The sequence below is a fragment of the Salvelinus sp. IW2-2015 genome, linkage group LG4q.1:29 (genome assembly GCF_002910315.2).
Source record: "Salvelinus sp. IW2-2015 linkage group LG4q.1:29, ASM291031v2, whole genome shotgun sequence".
Lineage (NCBI taxonomy): Eukaryota > Metazoa > Chordata > Actinopteri > Salmoniformes > Salmonidae > Salvelinus > Salvelinus sp. IW2-2015.
In genome coordinates this window covers 25,724,058-25,751,114 of record NC_036842.1, presented here as the reverse complement: position 1 = coordinate 25,751,114, position 27,057 = coordinate 25,724,058, and the positions used below count along the sequence as shown (strand labels likewise).

At 43.0% G+C, this 27,057-nt stretch overlaps 1 protein-coding gene across 4 annotated transcripts in view; it reads right to left on the bottom strand.

Annotated features, from left to right (window-relative positions):
• Positions 1–2,014: 2,014 nt before the first annotated feature.
• LOC111961720 (erbin) overlaps positions 2,015–27,057 on the bottom strand; it is a 119,245-nt gene continuing 94,202 nt past the window's right edge. Inside the window, exons 14-27 of one of the 4 annotated variants that reach the window (XM_023984197.2) lie at positions 26,465–26,534; positions 24,452–24,551; positions 23,138–23,259; positions 22,030–22,203; positions 21,452–21,625; positions 21,230–21,359; positions 20,850–21,033; positions 18,986–20,510; positions 17,054–17,206; positions 15,052–15,108; positions 11,686–11,871; positions 8,106–8,198; positions 5,931–6,005; positions 2,015–5,523 (exon numbers count right to left, since the gene is read on the bottom strand). In XM_023984197.2, the coding sequence (XP_023839965.1) occupies positions 5,416–5,523; positions 5,931–6,005; positions 8,106–8,198; positions 11,686–11,871; positions 15,052–15,108; positions 17,054–17,206; positions 18,986–20,510; positions 20,850–21,033; positions 21,230–21,359; positions 21,452–21,625; positions 22,030–22,203; positions 23,138–23,259; positions 24,452–24,551; positions 26,465–26,534 (3,151 nt within the window). In that variant the 3' untranslated portion in view covers positions 2,015–5,415. The remainder of the gene's footprint in view (positions 5,524–5,930; positions 6,006–8,105; positions 8,199–11,685; positions 11,872–15,051; positions 15,109–17,053; positions 17,207–18,985; positions 20,511–20,849; positions 21,034–21,229; positions 21,360–21,451; positions 21,626–22,029; positions 22,204–23,137; positions 23,260–24,451; positions 24,552–26,464; positions 26,535–27,057) is intronic. The other 3 variants (XM_023984198.2, XM_023984199.2, XM_070442702.1) reach the window with 3 other exon arrangements.

Genomic DNA, 27,057 nt, shown 5'->3' with positions numbered 1-27,057 from the left:
CGGATGTTGTCGAGGCCGGGCGCCGTTTTTCAGTCTCTCGGTCCCAGCTTTCATGCACCTGTAATGACCTCGCCTTCTGGATGATAGCGGGGTGAACAGGCAGTGGCTCGGGTGGTGTAGGTGTCCTGGAGGGCAGTTAGTTTGCCCCCGGTGATGCATTGTGCAGACCGCACTACCCTCTGGAGAGCCTTGCGGTTGTGGGCGGAGCAGTTGCCGTACCAGGCTGTGATACAGCCTGACAGGATGCTCTCAATTGTGCATCTGTAAAAGTTTGTGAGTGTTTTCGGTGACAAGCCAAATTTATTTAGCCTCCTGAGGTTGCGCCTCAAGGCTGTTGAGCTGTTGCGCCTTCTCCACCACGCTGTCTGTGTGGGTGGACCATTTCAGTTTGTCCGTGATGTGTACGCCGAGGAACTTAAAACTTTCCACCTTCTCCACTACTGTCCCGTCGATGTGGATAGGGGGGTGCTCCCGCTGCTGTTTCCTTAAGTCCACAATCATCTCCTTTGATTTGTTTTGTTGACGTTGAGTGAGAGGTTATTTTCCTGACACCACACTCCGAGGGCCCTCACCTCCTCCCTGTAGGCCATCTTGTCGTTGTTGGTAATCAGGCTTACCACTGTAGTGTCGTCTGCAAACTTGATGATTGAGTTGGAGGCGTGCATGGCCACGTAGTCATGGGTGAACAGCGAGAGGGCTGAGTACAGGAGAGGGCTGAGAACGCACCCTTGTGGGGCCCCAGTGTTGAGGATCAGCGGGGTGGAGATGTTGATCCTACCCTCACCACCTGGGGGCGGCCCGTCAGAAAGTCCAGGACCCAGTTGCACAGGGCGGGGTCGAGACCCAGGGTGAGCCCCACAAAATGGGCCTCACAATGGGCCTCAGAATTTCGTCACGGTATTATTGTGCATTCCAATTGCAATCAATAAAATGCAATTGTGTTTGTTGTCCATAATTTATGCCTTTTCAATACCATAACCCCACTGCCACCATGGGGCACTCTGTTCACAACGTTGACATAAGCAAACAGGTCGCCCACACGACGCCATACACATGGTCTGTGGTTGTGAGACCGGTTGGACATACTTCCAAATTCTCTAAAAGGATGTTGGAGGTGGCTTATGGGAGTGAAATTAATATTAAATTATCTGGCAACAGCTCTGGTGGACATTCCTGCAGTCAGCATACCGATTGCACGCTCCCTCAAAACTTGAGACATCTGTGGCATTATGTTGTGTGACAAAACCACACATTTTAGAGTGGCCTTTTATTGTCCCCAGCACAAGGTGCACCTGTGTAATGATCATGCTGGTTTAACAGATACATTGACATGGTTTAATCACATGGTTTAACAGATACATTGACATATGAAGACAAGCCTGACCTCTCCCCTCTCTGGGCCCCAAGTGACTAAGCTCTAGCTGAGAAGGGATAACTGCAACTGCCAACAGTATAGTCCAAAAGAAGACATTCTAATGACAAGAATAAAATAAAACATCTTATTTATCTATGTTACCTAACTAATTCTGATTCAGCCACGACATATTTTTTGAATATTGCCAAGGTGTAACATAACACAGGTAAAGATTACTATACACCAAGTCTATAACATTTGGTGCCGTGGGAGCATCACAGCTGTTACGTAGTTCAAGGGCTCTCCTTATGTTCATTTTATTTTCCAAATCCTAATACATAGCTGCATTAATATGCATTTTTTGCAACTGTATCTTCAACATCACAGACGGCCGGTGACATCTTATTTGGGGAGGATAGGCTCATAGTAATGGCTGGAACGGAATCAATGGAATGGTTTTTAACACATCAAACACCCTTTCCATGTGTTTAATATCATTCCATTCACCCCATTCCCACCATTATTATGAGCCGTCCTCCCCTCAGCAGTTTCCTGTATTAAACATATTACTGTTAATATCCACACATGCTCTGGCATGGGGTGCTGATTTATTCAAAACCTTTGGAAAATCATGTTGAGTGTCATTCAATGAAGAAAACATTTGAAAGAGCATTAGTTTATTTCTTGTTTTCCACAGGTTACCTCAGAAACAGTATAATTATATACAAAATCTGGAATGTTGAATAAATGCATATCAATCATCTTACTGTAGCTGTTTCCAGAGAAACCTTTGAAATAGCTATACATTAAAAGGGTTGTGTCTGCATTGCAACTTATTGCTAGTTTTACAAACTCAGAGTGACTAATGCCATGATTAATTAATTTCTTAACTTTTTAAAAGTATTTACATTTTGATTAGTAATGTCTAAAAAGTCACAGGAAAATGTGCTAAATAAATAAAAACAAGGTGTGAACGTGAAGAGACCAGTTGTTGTTGGATATGGAAAACAGGTGAGCCCCGAGGTTTTAGTCCCAGATTGTCTACCGTCTATTGGACAGTTATTTTCCTTCTTTTACCATGAATATAAAAAAATATGACCTTGACAATCATTAGATTGTTCTTATTCGCAGATCAAAAAGTAAAAGAACAGTGCCCACAACAAAACAGCACAAAAAACTATTACAATGTTTCTTAAACTAATCTTGAGGGGGAAATGCAGGAGAAGTCTTAAATGTTACCGCTTGAGGCGAACATTGACCAATGACAAAAATATCTGCAGTTATTATGAGCGTGCCACTGGGGCTGCAGTTGATGAAAAAAACTAGGACTGTTTCAGTTGGGCGCAATGTTCAGTTGGAATTCAAAATGGAAAAGAGGGGAGCAAACATCATTGACACAGTGTTTTCCATTCGAGTCACAAGTTGACAGTACCGTGAGCATAATCTTTAGCTGTATGCATGAAGTAATTGAATACATACAGGTACAGTAGATTACATACCATTTTAAATTTGTACTATTCAATATATGCAATTTAGCAGACATTTTTATCCAAAGCGACTTACAGTCATGCATGCATTGATTTTACATATGGGTAGTCCCGGGAATCAAACCCACAACCCTTGCGATACAAGCACCATGCTCTACCAACTGAGCCATACAGGACTATACATTTACAAATTTGTTAGGTATTGGGATGACATAAATGACAACGTCATAACTTTATATATTCCGAGTCACAATTCAGTGTTTGCATTACAATCAATTTGTAAACTAATTTCACTGGGGCCATAACTTGTAGATATCTTTGGATTGGATCCTTTTAGTTTCTGTAGGAAATACGTACATTTTTTCATGGATTAAATCACAAAATAGACAATTCATAGGGTGATTTCATGCAAACAACACATACATCTATAAACTTTTGATCACACCGAGTGGACATAGCAGAGTAGCTTTTAAAATATTTTTTATAATTTGACACAATTCAATTAAACATTACAAATGACTGTTTGTTTTTTTGCCTTTGCAGCTCTGATTGACTTAATTTTACACTGGTGTAAAAGTGAATCATGTTTGCACAACATAACAAGCTGGTTTGAACTGTTTTCGGAGCAGTCATGCTTGAGAAAACTAGCAACTCATTTGTAAGGGCAGAGTGCCACAAGACCATTCACTATTATACAATGCAGACTAAAATGTTTGTTTCTTTGCTAAAGATATGTTTTTATTTAAAAAAAAGATTCACAATATAAATCCTGTGTAACAATCTTTTATTACAGGTTATTAAAAATGCAATCAGATGTCTTTCTGAATGAAAACAAATCCTATTGCTATTTAACCATTATGACAAGTCACGCGGCGTGTACTCAAGAGGAGAGCGTTTAGTTTGTTGTGAAACGAAGTACGTGAATATTGCTTGAGGGTCAGGGTAGTCACTCCTTCCCTCCCCTTGTTCTAACAGTTCAAGGTCTATGGCACTTGACAGCTCCCCCCTAGTTAATTTGATCCAGCGTAGAGCAGAGTCCATATATGAAACACTATCTCAACACAAAAAGAGATGATGCATGATGTCTAAAAATATGTTATTTTCCGCCACTTAAAAAAAATGTTACAGACAGAAACACCTTTTCAATCTGAAAGCATGTGTGAGTGTTTTCTAGTCACCAATGGCTGCCTTCGGGGAGAAGCCCTTTAGAGTCTTACCAACATGAGTGAAAGGGGCACAGAGACCAGGCCTATACCTGCTCAGTCTGACACAGGCTGCATCTGAAATGACACCCTATATCCTTTTGTATACAGTTCACCACTAGTATGTAGCGTGCTCTATGGGGAATAGGGTGTCACTCCCAGCAGCACCTCCAACACATGGGGTGTAATCATTCGTCCAAACAGTTGCAAAACTGAACTTTTTGCAACTAAAACAGTTTATATTAGACACTTTCAGCTAGGTCCCTCCCTGTTTCGTTGAGTTTGCTTCCGTTTAAGAAATGTTTTGCAACAAAATCAGCGTAATGAATACACCCCTGGCCATGGTCCCCACACATGCTTAGCTTACCTACCTTTACCACTCCGCCTTCTGACCCATTCTCACATCACATTCTGGCTAGGCTAACTAAGGCCAAGCAAAGGCATCCTCTCATGATCTGTTCCATATCCCAGTCCCAATTCCATTTCACATACAAAGAGCGTTTTACAGCATCCAAGTAGTCGGCACTCGGGGCGGTTGATTCAGTGACGGAGGATTTGTTCAGGAGTTAAGAGGTGAGTGAGGGATATTTCAAGCCAGTGGTGCCATGGAGGCTACTGAAACTGCTCCTATGCTAAAATGAGGACAGTACAGATACTGGATGTATGCAGTGTGGCTCACAGGTGCTATGGAGGCAGAGGCAAATAAATTGTCCTTCTGAAATATCCACCATGTATGGAACTCGTTCCAAAAACTGTCACAATTGTAAGTAGGCAGGGGGGAAATTGTAGAAAAGAAACTCTCCCCGAAAGCGCAATCCAGTACTACATTTGTCTCCACAAGAAAGCACATAACATTGTCCCCCATATCACATCTCGGCTAAGTCAAACAAGTGGTTTCAGCATCTTCTTAAAAATAATAATAACATGACTTAAAAATAAAGGCAAATCAGATGTAAGCAGAGAGCGATAAAGAGAGAAAGAGAGGTAGCCCTGTCCTCTAGTGGTCAACTACAGTTAATGCTCACCTACAGCAACTAGAAACTGCAATGATGAGGGTGAATTATTTTCTTTGAAAAAACAAGTCTTTACAGAAAGCAGTCTTTACAAAATCTCTGTGTCATTGGAGCACACGCCTTCTCTGCTGCGTCCTCTGAGTAAAAAATAACCGGGCTATCCCACAGTGACGGGCTATCCCCCCCAAGTCCACTTGATGCAGTGGTTCGGCCCCCGTTATCCCAAAAGCTCTTAAAGGTTCTCTTCACCATAAAGCAGTTAGCCAGGCTCATCTGTGTATAAAAATAAGAAGGAAGTGGACATTCAGTTCTCGTGTGGTTTCGTCTGGATCGGAGGTCACAGTCCTGTCTGTCTCGCTCTACGCTGTCACGTCTCGGACGATGATCATATCCACAGTGGTGGGAAACGTCTTCAGCAGGGCTACGGCGTTCCCGTGGTCAATGTTCACAAAGCTGTATCCGTTCGCCTGGGTAGAAAAGGAGTAAGAGCTTTATAAATACATTTCATTGATTTAATTGGAGATTTGTGGATATTTAGCGAAACACCAAGATAGCAACTTTGGCTTTGATGTTTCATTCAATGTTTATTATTATTATCGCTATTTTAACACTTTCTTGAGACTGTACTGAAATCAGAGGGGAAGACAAGTGGGAGAAACAAAGTAGAAAGGTGGAGATTGAACCCTAGACACCGTTGGGGTTGCACACCCGTGCATAGAGTTGGGAGTCACAGAGGGCGTTACTGCTAGATCACAGGCTCTGCACTACAGATGTTTGTAGTGGGTTCATAGTAGGTAAACATCTGTTCAGCAAAGAACCTATACTGTACAGATTTATGCTAGATAGGATATAGAGGTAATGGTATTGGATTTACCTGGAGGATCTTGTCTCCAGGCTGGAGGATCTTTGACACAGGTCCCTCAGGCTGGACCCTCGTCACAAAGATGCCCTGAGAGAGAAGAGAGAGAGCACCACACCCATTTGGTCAACAACACCCATTACACCATTTCATTGATTGATACTAGAGGTCGACCGATTAATCGGAATGGCCGATCAGTTAGGGCCGATTTCAAGTTTTCATAACAATCGGAAATCGGTAATTTTGGATGCCGATTTTGCCGAATTTTGCAAATGTATTATAATATATATATATTTTTCCAATATTTTTTTTACACCTTTATTTAACTAGGCAAGTCAGTTAAGAACACATTCTTATTTTCAATGACGGCCTAGGAACGGTGGGTTAACTGCCTTGTTCAGGGGCAGAACGACAGATTTTTACCTTGTCAGCTCAGGGATTCAATCTTACAACCTTACGGTTAACTAGTCCAACGCTCTAACAACCTGCCTCACGAGGAGCCCGCCTTTTACGCGAATGCAGTAAGAAGCCAAGGTAAGTTGCTAGCTAGCATTAAACTTATCTTATAAAAAAACTAGCAATCAATCAATCATAATCACTAGTTATAACTACACATGGTTGATGATATTACTAGTTTATCTAGCGTGTCCTGCGTTGCATATAATCGATGCAGTGCGCATTTGCGAAAAAGGACTGTCGTTGCTCCAACATGTACCTAACCATAAACATCAATGCCTTTCTTTAAATCAATACATAGCAGTATATATTTTTAAACCTGCATATTTAGCTAAAAGAAATCCAGGTTAGCAGGCAATATTAACCAGGTGAAATTGTGTCACTTCTCTTGCGTTCATTGCACGCAGAGTCAGGGTATATGCAACAGTTTGAGCCTGGCTCGTTGTGAACTAATTTGCCAGAATTTTACGTAATTATGACATAACATTGAAGGTTGTGCAATGTAACAGAAATATTTAGACTTATGGATGCCACCCGTTAGATAAAAAACGGAACGGTTCCGTATTTCACTGAAAGAATAAACGTTTTGTTTTCGAGATGATAGTTTCCGGATTCGACCATATTAATGACCTAAGGCTCGTATTTCTGTGTGTTATTATGTTATAATTAAGTCTATGCTTTGATAGAACAGTTTGACTGAGCTGTGGTAGGCACCAGCAGGCTCGTAAGCATTCATTCAAACAGCATTTTCGTGCGTTTTGCCAGCAGCTCTTCGCAATGCTATAAGCATTGAGCTGTTTATGACTTCAAGCCTATCAACTCCCGAGATTAGGATGGTATAACCGATGTGAAATGACTAGCTAGTTAGCGGGGTGCGCGCTAATAGCGTTTCAAACGTCACTTGCTCTGAGACTTGGAGTAGTTGTTCCTCTTGCTCTGCATGGTAACGCTGCTTCGAGGGTGGCTGTTGTCGATGTGTTCCTGGTTCGAGCCCAGGTAGCGGCGAGGAGAGGGATGGAAGCTACACTGTTACACTGGCAATACTAAAGTGCATATAAGAACATCCAATAGTCAAAGGTATATGAAATACAAATGGTATAGAGAGAAATAGTCCTATAATTCCTATAATAACTACAACCTAAAACTTCTTACCTGGGAATATTGAAGACTCATGTTAAAAGGAACCACCAGCTTTCATATGTTCTCATGTTCTGAGCAAGGAACTTAAACGTTAGCTTTCTTACATGGCACATATTGCACTTTTACTTTCTTCTCCAACACTTTGTTTTTGCATTATTTAAACCAAATTGAACATGTTTCATTATTTATTTCAGGCTAAATTGATTTTATTGATGTATTATATTAAGTAAAAATAAGTGTTCATTCAGTATTGTTGTAATTGTCATTATTACGAATACATTTTTTTTTAAATCGTCCGATTAATCGGTATCGGCTTTTTTTGGTCCTCCAGTAATCGGTATCGGCGTTGAAAAATCATAATTGGTCGACCTCTAATTGATACTGTTCCAAAATCAGTAAAAATGCACCAACAAGCTAAATTGCTAGCACAGCTAACAATTATATTCTGACTGATAACACTCATGGATCATATTTGAATAAAAATGCTATGTTAAACCTGTGAAACTGTTTACAATCAATTTCACATGCACTAGGCTGCAAAAATAGACAACACTACATTGTTATGGGAAAAAGAGGGCTGATGAGCGTAAATACATTATCTTCCGGACGAAAGGGGTTTCCCCGTCCTCCCACTCCTCCTGATATACTGAACCCTAGCTCAGGGTTCTTCTCCACTTTCACACAGATCTGAAATAGACACACAGACATATTACTCACCTGACAGGGGACTTTACTGTAAACTGTACATTTGAATATATATGAGTCACACTAGGGTTGCACATATTCAGAGGTGGAAACTTTCCATGGGAATTAACGGGAATATATGGTAATTAACGGAAATATATGCAAATTAATATTAATACTATTTAAATGTAGATGTTTTTTGCATTTGATATAGTTACCATATCATATGGAGACAAACATAAACCTTATCATAAGTAGACATAATTGCAACTGATTAAATCCTTCTAACAGAAAAAAGAAAAATTTTGTTACGAATTTAACTTTAATTAAATGAGTTGACTCTTCACATGGGATGTTTTCACTGAACAACAAAAGAAAGGGAATATTGAATGATCCCCGATAATCCATCGCATCTCCCAAAAACGTTTTCAACATACATCTATCTGTAAAATGATAGTCTAGAAACTAAAGCATTGGTTGTCTTCCTCTAAGGCTTCCATGTCTTCTCCCTGGACCTCCTCAATGTCCACCTCTTGATCATCAGACTGAGGCCTCATCGTCACTCTCGCTTTCCAACCTTGTTGAGGATGGCTCGTTATCAGGCTCAAAAAGCCTCAAATTTGCCCAGATGGCCACCAATTTTTTAACCCTTGTATTGGTCAGCCTGTTGCGTGCTTTGGTGTATGTGTTCCCAAACAAGGACCAGTTGCACTCTGAGGTGGCTGATGTTGGTGGGATTTGAAGAATGATGTAGGCAACAGGGGAAAGAGCCTCAGATCCACAAAGTCCCTTCCACCAGGTGGCTGATGAGATATGTTGGCACGACTGCCATATTGCATCTCCATCCCAAAGCCCTTGCTTGGAACTGTACTTCGCCAGACTGCCAAGAAACTTGCCCTCATCCAGACCAAGGTGGCGAGACACGGTAGTGATGACACCATAGGCCTTGCTGATCTCTACACCAGACAGGATGCTCTTTCCAGCATACTTGGGGTCCAAGTATACTTGGGCATACTTGGGGTGCAAGCCCATACACACGCTGCGGCGTGTATGGGCTTCAGGACGAAGTCATCACACTTTTGATGTATTTCAGAACTGCAGTTTCCTCTGCTTGGAGCAACAGTGAATTGGGCAGGGCAGTATGGATTTCTTCTCTTACATCTGCAAGCAGAGTCTGAACATCAGACAGGATGGCATTGTCTCCCTCAATCCGTGCAATGGCTACTGCTATAGGTTTCAGGAGTTTCATACCACTCTCTCCCAAAATACATCATACAGGAGGATCCTCTTGATGGGGCTGTCCATATCGGCAGACCGTGATATGGCCATTTCTTGGAGAGACTCCTTCCCCTCAAGGAGACTGTCAAACATGATGACAACACCACACCAACGGGTGTTGCTGGGCAGCTTCAACGTGGTGCTCTTATTCTTCTCACTTTGCTTGGTGAGGTAGATTGCTGCTATAACTTGATGACCCTTCACATACCTAACCATTTCCTTGGCTCTCTTGTGGAGTGTATCCATTGTTTTCAGTGCCATTATGTTTTCAGTGCCATGAGGAGCAGATTCAATGCATGAGCAGCACAGCCAATGGGTGTGATGTGAGGGTAGGACTCCTCCACTTTAGACCAAGCAGCCTTCATGTTCGCAGCATTGTCTGTCACCAGTGCAAATGCCTTCTGTGGTCCAAGGTCATTGATGACTGCCATCAGCTCATCTGCAATGTAGAGACCGGTGTGTCTGTTGTCCCTTGTGTCTGTGCTCTTGGAGAATACTGGTTGATGGGTGGAGATGATGTAGTTAATTATTCCTTGCCCACGAACATTCAACCAGAGATGATTGCAATACAGTCTGCTTTCTCTATGATTTGCTTGACCTTCACTTGTACTCTGCATCCAGCAAATTAGTAGATAAAGCATGTCTGGTTGGAGGGCTGTATGCTGGGCATAAAACATTCAGAAATCTCTTCCAATACACATTGCCTGTGAGCATCAGAGGTGAAGCAGTTGCATACACAGCTCGAGCAAGACATTCATCAGCATTTCTCTGACTGCTATCGATAAGGTGTCTGATTCATAATTTTCATCACAAATAGAAGTAGAGGGACTTTTGTCAGAGGTTTCTTGTTGTGAGTGCTGAGGGAACTTTATGCACTTGGCCAGATGATTCTGCATCTTTGTTGCTTTCTTCACCTATGATTTGGCATGGTATTTGCAAATGTACACAGCTTTTCCTTCTACATTAGCTGCAGTGAAATGTCTCCACTCATAAGATAGCGCCCGTGGCATTTTCCTGTAGAGATTATTGCAATCAAAACTTACCAGAAATCATGTAGTCCTTGGCTCAGACAGTATAGTAGTGTGGGCTCAATAGCATCTCATTAGTGTGCAAGATCTTGAGAATCAGCTGTACATGTGATGGAAGAGTGCACTGCACATGTGATGGAAGAATGCACTGTGCATGCAGAGGTTTCAATTCAAATGAATTGGGGATAGTTTAACCAAAATATGAAACAATACCTAGAATTGCCTTATGTGTATCCCACAAAAAAGGTTCACTGTTATAAGCTAACTTTTTTGAGGAATTTAAGCAAAATTCCCCAAATTCCAGGGCTTAACTTCCCATGGAAAATTTCCAGGAAATTGACCGACCCTTTGCAATCCTAAGTCACACACATCACAGTCACAGAGCAAAATATTGGATAAGACTGTGTAGGATTCATTCTATTCCGGATAGTTCAGGTTACAACAAAACCATGTTACGCATGCTTTAACCTGGTGGTCAGTGTCACCAACCCTATTCCTCGAGCGCTACATGGTATAGTTCAAGCCCAGCACTAAAACACCTATCTGGGTTTGACCAAATCGATTTGGTCAAATCGATTTGGTTGGGTACCCTTTAGGTATAATATATATATATATCATTTTTTTTAAATAAAATTTTGAATTTGGCCTTCACTACCAAATCCCATGGAAAAGCATGATTACACATTCATGAATGGCAAAAAAGACAGTCATATTTAACCCCTTTTTGGGGTAGGCACAAAATTACTGTACCTCCATACTACCATTGAATCTTTAACCGGTACCGGTTACCTTCAGACAAGACCGTGACACTTGTGGGGGTGGTAGAGCAAAATGGACCACTATCGTGTTCGTGAGTCTCATCTTTCCATAGAGTGGTCATAATAGTCCGGCAAACACAGCTGCAGAAGGCCGCCATAAGCGGATGTGGTGGATTGAGATGCAGCCAATGCAAAAAAACAGATATCTCTACCTTATACTGACAGCATTTGATGGGAATTCTTTTACTATGTTACTTAGATTGATGGACCGGTGCGTCAATAGACTCTAGGGGGTGTTAATGGAAGTTTTGATGATAAATTAGGTTTTTAGTTGTGGGCTGACACCCTATAACTCTTCATGGCTAGGGATGGGGGAGCATTGTTTTACTGCAACTCTTCCGTCTCTCATCCATCCCGCCATCCTACCTCCTGCTGCAGTGTGTCGTGAGTGGCCCGTGGCGGAGGGGGTCCCTGGGGCTGCTGGCCATGGGAGACCTTAAGCATCAGGTAGTCGATGAGTTGCTCTCTGGAGGGGTGGCGGGCCATGGGCGCCTGGCACGACGTCATCTGGCCTCGCACTGGACCGCCCATCTGACCATTCATCAAAGGCACCTGGGCAACACACAGACAGACATACACACAGACAGACACACAGAAACAAAGATACAGACATTGTTATAGAGTTAACATTCCAACAACAAAATGGATTGTCAGTGCATATCTAAAAGGCTCATCCATAAATAAGCTTTCAACTTCAGCATGGTTTGGGAATACACTGCGTGAGGTTTCATAGTACTAAAATCCCTACTTTCCCACCACCTTGGTTACCATAACCCTCTAAAACTAAAGAAAACAAATACTAGGCTATAATCCAGCAAGAGAAAAGCCCTCACTGGTCCAATTTGGTCAAAGGATAAGATAAACTGCAGGACTGGCATACAGAATAACATGATGTAACAGAATAAAGTGTGATTTCAGCAGAAGCTGCTGATTTAGCACCAGCAAGGTGCTCTGTCTTAGAGACACTGGCTGTGTGTCCAGCAGCAGGCTCGCCACCGCTCTCAAAGCCATGGAAATCATTTGGCTCCGACTAGTGTGGAGGATGAAGCGTAGAGATAATTTCATTAAGTTTTATTAGATGGTGGTGGTGCTGCGGTTATTGGCAGGTTCCATTAATGAAGGGAGGACAGAGGGGTGGACACGCTGGGCCGGCAGTGGTTTGGGTTTTCTCCACGATGAGAGTAAAATCTGAAATTACACCCTATTCCCTACATTCTATGGAATAGGGTAGGATAGGCTAGGGCTCTGGTCAAAATAAGTGCACTATATAAGCAAAGGCTTTCTTTATGGTGTGATTCAAGAGTAATTCTTAATGCCAGGTCTGAAGGACCATTTCTAGTTTTGCCTGGATATAAAAATACTATTTAGTTTTTAGAATATTGGTTCCGAAATAATTTCCTGTTGGTAAGCCAACTTGTAAATGGAGAGGGTCTTTTACTTAATTTGAAGGAATTCTTATCACTTTACAAGATCCCTGTAACACCTAAAGATTTTGCAATTGTTTTAGATGCCATTGCCTCAGGTGTTGCTTTATTATTCAGGAACGTGTCAAGACCTGACCCTCAGAACATACCTACAATTAACCATGTTGACGCATCAGTAGGAAAGATTAGTTTTTCTTTTAGTCCATTCAACAGCAATAGAGCTAAACGAACCTTGTTACAACAAGATGTTGTATCTATACCTTATGTCATGCCTTATTGGAATTGTTTTATCGATAATATCTGTTAAAAAAACAAATTCAAATTGTACCTTTTATAATGACCACCCTGAAACAGTGTTGCATCTTTTTTGGCACTGTATTCATGTAAGGAATCTGTGGCAAGACATCAGTAGATTTATAACACATTTATGAAGATTTTACATTATTGTGGAGAGATGTACTGCTTGGATTCTTTACTTACGATATAAATAAGTTGAAACAATTTTATGTATTTCATTTCATTATTCTTTTGGCCAAATTTCATTTTCACAAATGTAAATTTACAAACAAAACACCACATGTATAAAAATCTAAAAATAATATGAAGCTATCCTCAGTTATTAGGTCTGAGTAGTCAAGTATGTCTAATACTAGTCTGATATTGTTAGAAATATGTATGTTCCTCATAAAGCCAGACTGTGTTCCATCAATGATTGTATCCAGCACTTCCTTTTCAGACTGAGGTATCAGTGTCATTAACCCCTGAGTCATTGTAGGAGGGAGAACATTGTTTTTAATACTCTCTAAAAAGACTTCAAGTAGGAATGGAGCTACTTGTTCAGAAAATAACTTGTAAAATTCTGCCGTAATTCAATCAATACCTGGGGATCTATCGTTCTTTAGATGTTTGATAGACTCGATTATCTCTTCAAGTATGATGAGTTCATCACACTGTTTAGATTCTGTATCACTGGTAGAGTGAACACTATTCAGTGAGTCAAAAAACATATCTGTGGATTCCTGAGAGTACGTAGCGCTATACAATTTCCTGTAAAAACTGCTACAGTAGTTTGCGATACATTTTTGGTCATCTGTAATAACACCATCAATGTTTAAATTATGGATAGTGTTATTTGTAGAAATAGGTTGAATTCTGTTCTCCCTCCTCAAGCCATTTATTCCTAGATCTAATAAAGGCTCCTTCTGCTTTTAATCTATATATATTATCCAGTTGATTTAATCTATATACAGTGGGGAGAACAAGTATTTGATACACTGCCGATTTTGCAGGTTTTCCTACTTACAAAGCATGTAGAGGTCTGTAATTTTTTATCATAGGTACACTTCAACTGTGAGAGACGGAATCTAAAACAAAAATCCAGAAAATCACATTGTATGATTTTTAAGTAGTTAATTTGCATTTTATTGTGCCTATGTTGAAATAATTATTTCACAGGTAATGGATAGGGGGAGATTTCTGGGTATCAAATATTTCCAATGAGCATCTTTACATGCAGTCCTCGACTGAGAAGGTTTCATATAGAAACACTGTACATACGGTAGAATACTCATATTTTTAATAGTTTCTTCTGCCTATATCTTGCATATTACTTGCTTTATAAATCTCAATTCCTCGAAACGTCCACCGACACCGCACCATACTGTATATCTAGCCTAGTGATGAAGGTCAAGACGCCCACTCAGTGGACTGGGCTTATGAGCGCTCTAAGCTTCCAACACCGTATTCCACCCAGCTTAGTTCTTAATACCAGTATAATTGAAGCAACGCTCCTCCAACCCTCTCTGTGAGACACCGGGGGACCTGGTGGATGCAGAGATCTCCCATGAGAATAGATAGGCCTGAACAGTAATCTCTTTCAAGGCAGATCTCGTTAATTAGAACTCATTAATCACTGGTGGGGAGGAGGATGGTGCTGCTACGCTACTCCTGCTGCTGCTGCTGGGTCAATACCTCAATCCTCAGCCAGCCAGCTCTCTAATCAGGCTGCTTGGACTGGGCTAGCCCACGCTCTACTTACAGTGGTCGGGAATGCATGTGCTGAAATGGGACAGACAGGCTGGCACTTTATGGCGGGACTGTATGATGGATTTGAAAAATTATTTCACTTGAAGAATACATTGTCAAATACCGTTCTGTTAACAAACTCTTCAATACCGTGTAGGCCTATAACTACCCCCTGGTCTTTATGGTCTGCATTCCTAATATCATACAGTAGGAAAATAAACACCAATTTGAGATTGGTTTATGGGTGTCCTATGCTCTACATATGGCTCTAGTGTGCACTTACTTTTCGGAGGGTGTCCATGGTGTAGCCCTGTTGTCCTTGAGGACCTAACACGTCATCCTGTAGAGGGAACAATGACAGGTGATTAGTAACAAAGACCATGTGCTGACCACTGTCTGTCGATGACAAACACACTTCTATGCATTTTTTTTTTTTTTTAAACACTCAACCACATATCACAGCATAGAAAGTGCATTTTTCCTCAATATAGCAGTCTACTGATATATTGAGGAAAAATGTACTTTCTATTGAGGAAAAATGTGCTTTCTATGCCTGTGATATGTGGTTGTCCCACCTAGCTATCTTAAGATGAATGTACTAACTGTATGTCCCTCTGGATAAGAGCATCTGCTAAATTAATCAAATGTAAATGGAATGTAATTCTTCATGTCTTAGGTGAATTAGTTGACCATGATCTGATCGAGGATAATAATGTTAGTTACATGTTCGGTTAAGATTTTTTTTATATGTTGTGTTAACCATTAATTCTGAAATTTCTCTACAGTAATTCCAACACCTATGAAAATCATATCTAAGGATAAGATTTAACAATGGGGATGATGTTTCCCTACATTGGGGACTACATAGCCAAAAGCAGTGTCCTATATAAATAATACATAGGAAAGGAAAGAATGGTTTTTCATTTTATAAGACCACAAGTACACAGACACCATAATAACACCAGGTGCAAATGAAAGAGTTTGCAGCCATTTTCCACACTAAGACTCAATCTAACACCACAACTACTTCTTCTTTCAACTACATACCCCATACTTACATTGGACAAACACAGTGCTCATCTCCACACAAAGAAGTGAAAGGGTTAAGAGGTGATTCTAAAGTGATCAAAAGAGGAGGCATTAAGCGAGATGATGAGTCAAGGTGTCGTTAAAGGGGAGAATCAGTTTTTCGGAAGAATAATCAGTCTTTGACTAGCGAGGGAGGCGCGCTACTTTTTGATTGGAGTGCTGGAAGGTGTGTGGGGGGGTAGGATAAAGCACTGGGATAAGTGAATCATAGATTGGGAGGGAAGCCAGGTTTAAAAAGGGGCATTTTGTACCATGCAACATGCTACTATTATCATACACATCCGACTCCGTAATATGCAACGTGATGTTATTTCAGGGCAGAGATGAGGGACTTGTAGCCTATGCTGCTTATCAAAGGCTTCAGACTCAGTGATTTAATTGGATAAATTAGATTCCACTACACCAAGCCAGTGGAATCCGTGTTCAGTATCTCACTGCCAACTGTATCCTATCATATGGCCTATAACGACACACAGCTACTGTCTGACAAAAAATAGGTTAAAGTAGAGAAAAACTCATACGGAAAATACAATGGTGCTTCAGCCCTCTTCAACCCTACTACTGTTTGGATAAGGTACTAGTCTGCTGTAAATTGAGAGACTACAAAAATGTTCAACTTATACAACAGAAGCATTGTGCTAGATATGCCAGGTCTCAATTGATTTTTGCAGGATGCATTTCTACACAGCTAGGAGTTTCCTCTACTTGAATCCCTGATAGAGATTGAAACCGTGAGTTTGCCTACAGTTTATGGTAGAGTGGCCTTAATGTGCACGGACAAAAGATGCCCTTTTCAAACAAAATAGGTTCCGTCACAATAAGGAGCTATACAGTACAAAGGCCCTGTCCCAATAGTTCTAAAATGCATCCTTCTGTAAGGTCATCGCAGATCTGAGGGTTGGAGTGATGGTCGCAAACAGAGTGTAGAGAGAAACCTTGTTTTCATTTCTCATCCCATCACGCACAGATCAGTGACAACCTCAAGGACGGGATATCACAAAAATGCTCAATCTTAACTGAGGGCATTGTTTTTCGGAATTGAAAGACGTGGAAGACAAAGAGTCCTTTTAAAAGTATTGGAACGGGGCCAAAGCTGAAAAGTGGTAGGAGACGGCAATCAGATCTGCCTGGGTAATAGGAGGCTAGGAGCTAGGAGGCTGAGCTATAGTCCAGCCCCAGTATAGTCCAGTACTCACACAGAGGCCCTGGGCTCCGTAGGGCCGTCCGTCTGCGGCAGCACTAAAGACCAGAGAGCCTTGGCTGCCTGTGTGGTGCACGTCCCTAGAGCTGCCGTAGTGAGAGCAGCTCAGCGGGGCATAATTGGAATTATAGGACAGAGACAGGGCATACTGAGCAGAGGAGGGCGACACACCACATTATACATACAGGCAACACACACACACACACACACACACACACACACACACACACACACACACACACACACACACACACACACACACACACACACACACACACACAGCCAACACACACAGACACACACTTTAGTGGACATGCATTTCACCAAGTAGTAATGATTAATAAAATAACGTAAATAATATTGTTAATGCTAATATTCCACATGCTTCAACAACATTTGTACATTGTGTTAGTAGCAGCTTGTTTGCTTGTTACTCCAAACATACTGATGCAACATAGACATGCTTAGGGAAACAATCATTTATATACAGTACCAGTCAAAAGTTTGGACACATCTACTCATTCAAGGGTTTTTCTTTATTTTTTGTTTACATTGTAGAATAATAGTGAAGACAACAAAACTATGAAATAACAAATATGGAATGATGTAGTAACCAAAAAAGTGTTAAACAAATCTAAATATATTTTATATTTGAGATTCTTCAAAGTAGCCACCCTCTGCCTTGATGACAGCTTTGCACACTCTTGGCATTCTCTCAACTAGCTTCATGAGGTAGTCACTTGTAATGCATTTATACAGTATATACAGTACCAGTCAAAAGTTTGGACACACCTACTCATTCAAGAGTTTTTCTTTATTTTGACTATTTTCTATATTGGTGTTTGGTCCTCCTACTACGACTCAGGAAACCATGCAGTTTATTAGGCTCCAGACAAAATAAGATGATGAACTTCACAGGGTGGTGAAAGTGCACGGTGATCTCGATGCTCCTTTCCAATAAATATCAAGGGTCTTATTCTGCTTGACATGGTGATCGATGCTTGACTGCCGTTTGACAAATACAAATATTCTCGCAATTATCCATAATAATCTTATCATGTAGAGAAGCCTACCTGCACAGCCTACCCGTACTGTATCTGCGAGCTGTTGGCTAGAGCGCATGTGCCAATAATACAATAGTTTTTGTGACAAAACTATCAAATGAGTTGAAAATGCGATGGAAACATGTTTTCAATACATTAACATTTTAGCGAAAAAGTACATTTTGTGTGCACTAGGTCATCATGCACTGATTCTTATCCGCAATAAGTGTTTGGTGGAAACACACTACTGGAGGGAAAAGGTGCATATTTTCTTTATACAGATCCTAGAAAGTTAGCATGAAAATTTGTCACCAATTGGATGGAAACCCAGCTACTGATTATTCCATGCCACTTTTAAGGCTGCGTTCTAAAGGTGCCCACAGTAACTGTGATGATGAAGTGGCCATTGAGACTGTAGACTGTAGCTCCCACCAACCTGTGCTATCTACGGCCCAAAGGAGAGACACTAAGGAACACCCCCCCAGACTCAAGTCTCAAGTCAGCTGGCGTCGCGCTATGGTCACCCTGGAGCCAGGGCTGAGGTCAATAGTCTGAAGTGGCTATTTTCATGTAAGGAACTGGACAGGTCATGAAGATGGATAATGAAACAGAAACACCACTATAATGTGGTTCATGAGGTTTCTGAATGGACGGTGTGAGGTCATCTCAGCTAACACATGATCAAAGAAAAAAAAGACCAAATAACAACCTAGGCTGTTAACACCATAACCATGCGATATTCTTACTCATGTTCCCACTTAAACAGATGTGACCTCTATCGTGGGATATGCCATTAAGATTGGCCATTAAGATTATTATCAATCATACCGAATGAAAAGTACAATCAAATAGATTGCTCATTAAATATTTGTCAAATACTCTACCTTTTCCATCTTCTTGGCCTCGATGTGGCGCATCACCTGGTCTCTCCAATCCACTGGTACCCTTCCTCCTGCTCCCGGTCCTCCTGGCCCGTCCAACAGCGATTGCTCAGACTTCACCCTGGCATTGGGCCTTTTACTGGGGCTGACGTGCTGGTAGTTGAAGTCGCTGACCGACATGGTCCTCTCGGGCAGCTCGTGGGGCTGTGGCCTGGCGCTGTGAGGCCTGGGGGCACAGGGCCCGTCGATGCTGTAGGTGCGGGCCGACAGAGGCCTCTGCATGTTCTGGGCTATGGCCAGCGGCCCCCGGCCCAGGGTGTGGATGTCCCTGTACGTCATGTAGTCTCCCTCGGGCACCTGCATGCGCCGGGGGTCCCCCATAGAGGCCGTGGAGGAGCTGCTGCTCTGCCTCTGCAGGGTGCTGCTCCGTGGCTGACCACCGGGGGGAAGGTGTCTCTCCTTAGCCCACATGTCACCGGGCTGCTTGGGCCCCATAGGCGGGCCTCTCTGCTGGGCCTGGTGGGGATATGGAGGGGCCTGGTTGCGGTTGGAGTAGTTGGTGTTGGCCAGAGAGTGCTGGGGTGGAGGGAGGTAGCCCTGGTCAGGGGGGACGAGGGTCCTATGGGTCCACAGGCCTTCTTTGGGCAAGGCGCTGCTGGTGTACTGGACGTTGTACTGGGGCGGCGGGCCTATGGCCATGCCTGAGGGGACGGGGTAGCGGCCGGTGCTGACAGGAGGCTTTGAGGAGCTGGCGAGCAGGTCGGAGGAAGAGGCTGAAGAGCCGGGATAGACCTGGAAGGGCTGGTCGTTTAGCAGGGAGGCTGACTTGCTGCGGACGATGCTTTGACCCTGGGCCCCCGGTACGGCTCCGGCCATCCTGCCCACTACGCCACCCTCGTAGGAGCCCCCCTCAGTGTCCAAGGAGTACAGCTTCATCTCCCCTGTCTCAATGTTGGTGATGCTCTGAGCCTTGGCCACCGGGGACAGCTCCTCTGTGCTGCGAGACAGTGACATGTCACTGCTGGACGTCACGCACGCCGAAGCAGTCCGTACCACCGACTTGGCAGAGTCTAACCTCATGGGCGACACGGCCAATCCCTCGCTGGAGCGGCCGTTAAAGTGGTCGCCCAGCTGGTTGCCGTTCTCCAAGTGGTCTGTAATGGGCGCCGTAGAGTTTTTGTTGTTATACGGCGGAGGCAAATGGTGAAAGGCCTCCTTGGTGCTTGTGCCATTCGGACAGTCATCCAGCTGGACCACCATGTTGTCCGGCTGCGGCGGCAGCTTAGCCACGTTCATGTTGATCTGGTCCCACTGGGTGTAGCCGTCGCCCATGCCGTTGTTGATGCCCTTCTTGATGAAGGCCAGCCTCTCCTCCATGGACAGGTCGTAGTCCCCCACAATCTTCTCTGGCTTGGACTCGTAGCACTGCTGGTTCTTCAGGAGGGCCTGCAGGGTCGTGTCTGGGCCGTTGCCGTTCTGGAGGAGAGGGGTGCTTACCTTCTGCTGATTCATGTTCTCATCCTCTTGCCTGGAACAGAAAGCACAACATAATGGTTTGTTGTTGTTGTCGAGTGTTCAGGCATTCAGAGTATAAGCATGGCAGCTGCGCAGGAACCCCGGCCTACATTCGCAATGACTAGGAAATCCAACCCTCTTAGTTAGATCTAGTATGAACACATCCAAAGTTATTTCCTTAGTTGAGCCAACATTTCAAATGAGAAAAAAACCTTCACTGTTCTATGCTCCCTAGTGATCTTTTGATTAGGATGTTTAGAGCTTCTATTTTAAAAGAAATCACATCCCTAATAGCAAGTAAATCCCACCCTCCATCCTCAAGAAACCCTGAGAAAAACTAGACTTCACCCACCTGCTCTTGGGTAGGAAGGTCATCTTGGCCTCTCTCTCGGGGGTGCACAGGGAGTTGTCCTGACTGCTGTCCGTGGTCAGAGACACAGAGTCCGACATGCGTGACGGGGACGAACAGTTGCTGTTGTTCTGATTGGTGTTGGCCACTGTCTCGTCCAGCAACGAGTCAGCGTCTTTACCGTCATCTGTCCAACCAAGAGAGGAGAACTCGGTCAGTGTGTACACATTCATAGTTCTGAGAGGGTTTTGGATGATTTCTGGGTGTACTACTTGTCAGTAGTTACATAGTTGTAGAACCATCTTTCTAACCGTCTAACCATCGTCTAACCATCTTTCTACCAGTTGTTAATCCTAAAAGGAGCCATGTGTCTGCCGTGGTACCTTTTTTGTCTTTACTAAGTGCCACCACTTTGGGCTGGTTGATGGAGATCTCAATGAGAGGAGGTCTCATCTCCGCCATCTTCATCTCCTCCTCAGATGAAAGCTCCTCAGAATCCTGCAGAGAAAAAGACTTGACACAAACGACCACAAAATAAATGTGCAAGAGTCACAATGTGTATGGCCAATGAGGTGTGATGTGTAGCACCGTTCAGAGTAGCGTACCTCCAGGGTGTCCTCGTGGTTCATGGTCTTGGTATTGTCCGAGTTCCGGAGTGAGGTCTTCTGGGAGGTGTAGGATTCAGAGGTCTCCAGGGGTACTGTGGAGTCCTGGACACAGACAGGCGCTTTGGGCTCCATCTCTACTGGCTTGCCATTGGCGCGGGGAGCCTCGATCACCTGGTCAAAACCCCAAACCAACAGAAGGTTATATAAAGCAGACTTGTTTCTATTACAGAGTCATTATTAGGTTGTTGTTGTTATGTCATTTGTTACCCATCTAACTTGTAATTAGGTGGCAAGTAAATATTGGACAGAACTGTAATAAAGTGTAACAGTGAATTAATGTACAATAGGTTCATTGGGATTCCTTATATTTCCAATAGAATATGTTAATATGCAAATACTTGTGAAACCATACACCACGTGGAGCAGTCTTCATTTTATCTTAGGTTATTTTCCAATACAACACATTGTATCCAAGTTGTTTGTTGCCTGTGTGTGTGTGTGCGTGTGTGTGTGTCTGTGTGTGTGTGTGTGTGTAGTTTGCACATTTGCCAGTGTTTACAGACAATAGGCTCAACCTTGACTCCCACGTCCTGCACTCCCACATGGATCCGCTCATTAGGTCTGGCATCCTTCCCCGACTCGTCGCCCGACTCGTCCTCCTTCAGCCTGTGAGCGATCGACTGGGCCGTCTTCACCATGTTCTTCAGCTCGTCTGGGTACGGTGTCGGGTAGCGCTTCAGGTTGCCCTCCTAAAGAGACGCAAACGCGAGAGAAAAAAAACGAAAATACAGTGAACCAGGAGGGTTCCTCAGGGGGTGGGGAGAGGGACTTGGGTGAGGGAGGGGGAGCAGTTGGGCTCAGCTGCCAATGGAGGTGACACTGCTGCTCCTCAGTCAGACTGACAGCTTGAGAGGCGGTGTGCCTCTTCCCAGCAGGCCCGTCCTCCCAGTCTGCTGGAGAGACACTGCAGCCAGACAGCCATATTGTGTCAGTGGCACACGTTGGAGACTGTGTGAGACTGTGTGAAACACCACAATTGGTTTGAAAGAAATTATTCAGAACCTCCTCACTATGAACTGCAAGCAGCTTCCATTTCAGTGTGAGACAATAGACATTGGACAACTGGACATTGCTTAGAGACTCCGGTACAGGCAGTAACATGCAGACATCTCTCTTTAATACAAGGGAATAGGGAAAGGCCAATCTGTGATAGGTAATGTGGCAGTAGCTTGAAGCCTTCTGATACATAAGGTGACTCAACAGAACTAGATTTTACATTCAGGAGACAGCAAAAAAAACGTGCTTTTACACCAGAAAGTCGATTTGTATCCCTTGCCATAGTGTTTCAACAACCTTGACAACTTAGTAATGAGGACTGTGTAATGTGCGTAAGCATTGTGAGTACAGAGCAAGGTTATTTGACCCTCATTTTCATCGCACGCTAACTGGACATCGTTTTTCATCTACTTTCATTAGCTCACATTTGCATAATATCACCCTCTGACACTTTGTCAACCACACTAGCTACAATCTACAACACAGTGAGGAAAGAGAGGTGTGTAGATACTGTGTACACAAGTGTGTGTGTTTGTAAGTGTGTGTATCAGCGTGTGTGCATTTATGTACGTAAGCGGGTGCCTCTCGCTGTCTGCAAGTGTGTGTATGTGTGGGCTGAGTACTGACCCGCGGAGGCGTCTCCCTCTCATCCTTGTCCTCGTCACACTCGAAGGCCACCTGGGCCCGCTGCTTCCTTTGCTCCTCCCACAAAGAGGGGTTGAAGCTCTCACTGTCAGAGTTAGGGATGCCTGAGGAGGAGACACACCACACATCCTCTTTCTAGCTGCACAAACCTTTATGCAGTATTCCAATTACATTTGTTATGCATACATCTAGAGATAAAATAAAATAATTGAATAAAATGTTATGAAACCTTACCACAGTTATATACCACTAATTAACACATTCTCAGTTTTGTAAATGTATGTTTGTGTTATCAATACCACTTGATATCCAAACATGGTTGTGTGAGTTAAGTTAATAGAGCATTAAAATTACAGGTGAGAATTCTGTTTGTTTTTGACAACTCAACTCAGTCATGATTTCCGGACCAGTTCTCTCTAAGCCTGGGCTGTGTTTGAAGCCAAGATTCCACTTCAGAGCAGTACAAAAGTTGTGTTGCTAGGAAACAGGTTAAGACTATTTAATCTCACCCCCTCCTGAATCCATTTAGTTTCAATTTTGGAGATTTGCCCCTGTTCCCGGGAAACAATGAGAGCTTGTTTCAGGCCCAAAATGTTCAAAGCACCGACATTCCAATTAAGGGGCTGGCTAGATCTGGCGGGTGCCCCAAAAACAAATTGGGACGCAATAGCAGTGAATTGATAAAAGATTCACAATTTCCCCTCCAAGGCCTAGCACCTGTAAGATGCAGTATCCTCTCCCAACAGGAGGTCAGAGAGAGAGGAAGAGCGAGCAGCCATGCTAACTGATGTAATAGTAAACCTAGTGCCCAAGGTAACATATGTAGAGAAGGAGGGGTAACGGATTGTGTTTCTACCCCCCCTCCTCCTCCTCAGATAAAGGAGATAATGTGGCCAACACAACAACCATCCAAGACAATCACTTCCTGGTTGCCGGAATCACATGATCAAATTTATGATTGGAGGAAGATAAAGAATGAGAAGCAGATAATGAAATATGATCATTGTGGTAGCGATTACACTGGAAGTTCGGCACTGAAACAACACAGTCAGCCTGGAATTTTGTAGGATGTGACCGACCTCCATGGTGGCCCAGTTATTTCAATGATCCCTGATCTGCCATAGAAAGACTAATGAAATAGGAGGGGAAACATGACATTTGTGTATCTAAACACATACTATATAGATCAGTGATCACCACAAGGAGAGATGTATTGTAAAGGTGTTAGAACAGGACCTAGCCCATAGATAGTAGGTCTTTGTATTAGTTTAAAACTCCAGATTGTCTAGTACTCACAGTCCTCTGTCCTGGTCTGCTGGGGGAACATGTAGTTGGTGAGAACCGTCTTGTGGGTCTCTGGATCCTCCTCCTTCTGCAGAGGGATGAGGGGCTTCGACTGTGGCGGAGGGGAGAGAGAGAACATAAGACAGTGGTATAATAATACATGTTGAAAACTGTCATGAAAATGTCTTGACAAATAATAGTTTGTCAAATAAGCAAGGGAGAGAACAGTCCAAGGTAATCTTTCATGAATAGGTCTACATATTCACTGGTGGAAATCATCCATTTAATTTGGTTTCCAGGTACACTAAGGGCTTTGGACAGTAGCATTAGGAGATGATCAGAGCTCTATTTCCCTGGAGGAGGGAAAAGTAGGCCTTCCTCAGCGTGGCTGACCTCAACCAGAGACATCCGGGTTGATTATTAAACTCTGTAGTGTGTGTGTGTGTGTGTGTTTCTGACTTTGTTGGGCAATTAAACCACAGTAGATAACAATCAATAAGGACCCAGCTGGCAGGAGCTAACCCCCCGTTCACATCATTACCACAACCTCCTAATTAAAACCCACTGGGGAAGAACTGGGCCTGTAATCACAAAGTGTGCTGATCTAGGATCAGGTCTCTCCTTTCTTACTGATTATGATTAGAAAGGCACAAATGATGCTAGATCAGCACCCTTACTACTCCAACGCTTTGTGAATAGGGGCCCAGGGCTGCAATTAAAACATCAACTCTTCTGAAAAAGTGGACTGCTGGACTAACGTGTCCATCCAACCTATATTCAATCAAAACATATCTCTTTGTTTTAAGGGGAGCCTCTCTCTTCGGTCTCTGGTCAAATCCTCTCAGCACAGTGAGTGGTCAATGGCTGTTAGCTTGGGGCTTTGGAGAAAGGCCCTCCATGCGATATGGTGTGTGGAATTAGATACCGTGGAAGTGTTTTATTGGGTTTAAGCTGTGTTTTGACAGGTTGTACTGTGTCCAATGGGATTAGTCTGAGGCTGGCTGTCGGGAGCTGCTGGTTGCACAACTACACTTTGCCGCTCTCGAACCCCCGAGAAACAGTTACTGTAGGGGTGCCAAATGTGCCAAATGTTTCATTACACCATTTGAGGAGCGGAGAGACAAGGAAGTGCACTGCCGTCCACACGTTTGAGAGCAGCTCAGTGGCCACTCGTGTGTGTGTGTGTGTGTGTGTGTGTGTGTGTGTGTGTGTGTGTGTGTGTGTGTGTGTGTGTGTCAGATACTCAATTACAGCTCTCCCTCCCACTCATACCATTCCGATGACACTCGAGGGAGGATTTTGAAATAAGAGGGTCATAAAACAAGCACCTCGACGCTCCATACAAACAATGAGTAAGTTTACATGCAGACTAATAATTAGATATTAAACTGATTATGGCAGTAGACAGATTATGCAATAGTCATGTAAACACCTTACTCTGCTTATCTTAAATCAGCGTTAAGGTCTAAATCGAAGTAAGCATTCGCCGATTAAAACACCTGGTTTTCTGAACAATCTTTCAAATTAGGACATGTAAACACGTTAAATCGGCGTTCCAGCTGTGTATTTGATCTGTGCATGTGCTAGCAGCAGTCGAACGAGCCTCCCTCTTTAGCACGAGTAAAGTGTGTTCAGAACAACTGAAGGTAGAAGTTGTTTTCACATACAAACTTTATATGTTTGAACTAAGAATAAAATATCCTTCCCAAAAATAAAATATTCACTGTGGTAGAACGTTTGTTTTGGTTGGTGATTTTCTGCATTTTTAAATTGCCATCAGGTACCCTGATTTCAGATGTGTCCATGTGAACAGAATTATTAGGGGAATTGTTCTTCTTGCAAAGCATGTAAACGTTTTAATCAAACTATTATATTAATCTGACTAGCCACAATAATCACATTATTGTGTGCATGTAACCACACTCACTGAAGAGATTTCCCTACCAGTAAAGAAATAAGCCTGTATGAAAAACAGAATAAAGCCCTGAAAGCCCCATAGTGAAAGCCAAGAGGCTGTGTACACACCTGGTTCTCAGACAGCCACATAGCAGTCATCTGGTTAAGCTTGGTGAAGCTGTTGGGAAGGTTCCTCAATCTGGACAGAGAAACACAGAGAAAAGCATTATAGTAAAAGTCATGAAGCACATTACCGACCTCAGAAAGATATGGGACAGATCTCAACTGACAAATAAAAGTTATGCACATGACCATGTTTCTGTATCCATAATGACTTTAACCACACTTTATTTGAGAGATACTGCTGTCTGATATTAAGAATGGCCCAAATCTTTGAGTACCATGTCTAACATCTATAGGATAACTTTCTAAAGCGCACAGAGAATCAGATAAGCCTACAGTACATTTTGAACAGGTAGGAAACAGGTGTTGTGTCTCCAACGCCAAAGTGGAGAGTGCAAAACGAGTGGTCCCAGGGTAATAAACGGGTCTCTTCCTCTCTATAAAAACTGGAGGATGGGAACTTAATTACAGCAGGCTGCAGGGTTACTGCCGAGTCATGGTAAAAACTATTTATTGCTTCTGTTAGCGAGTGGAGAGGCCCTGGCCACTGTGTCTCTTTCTAGGGCCCTGCCTGGAAAAAACCCTGGAAATAACCTCCA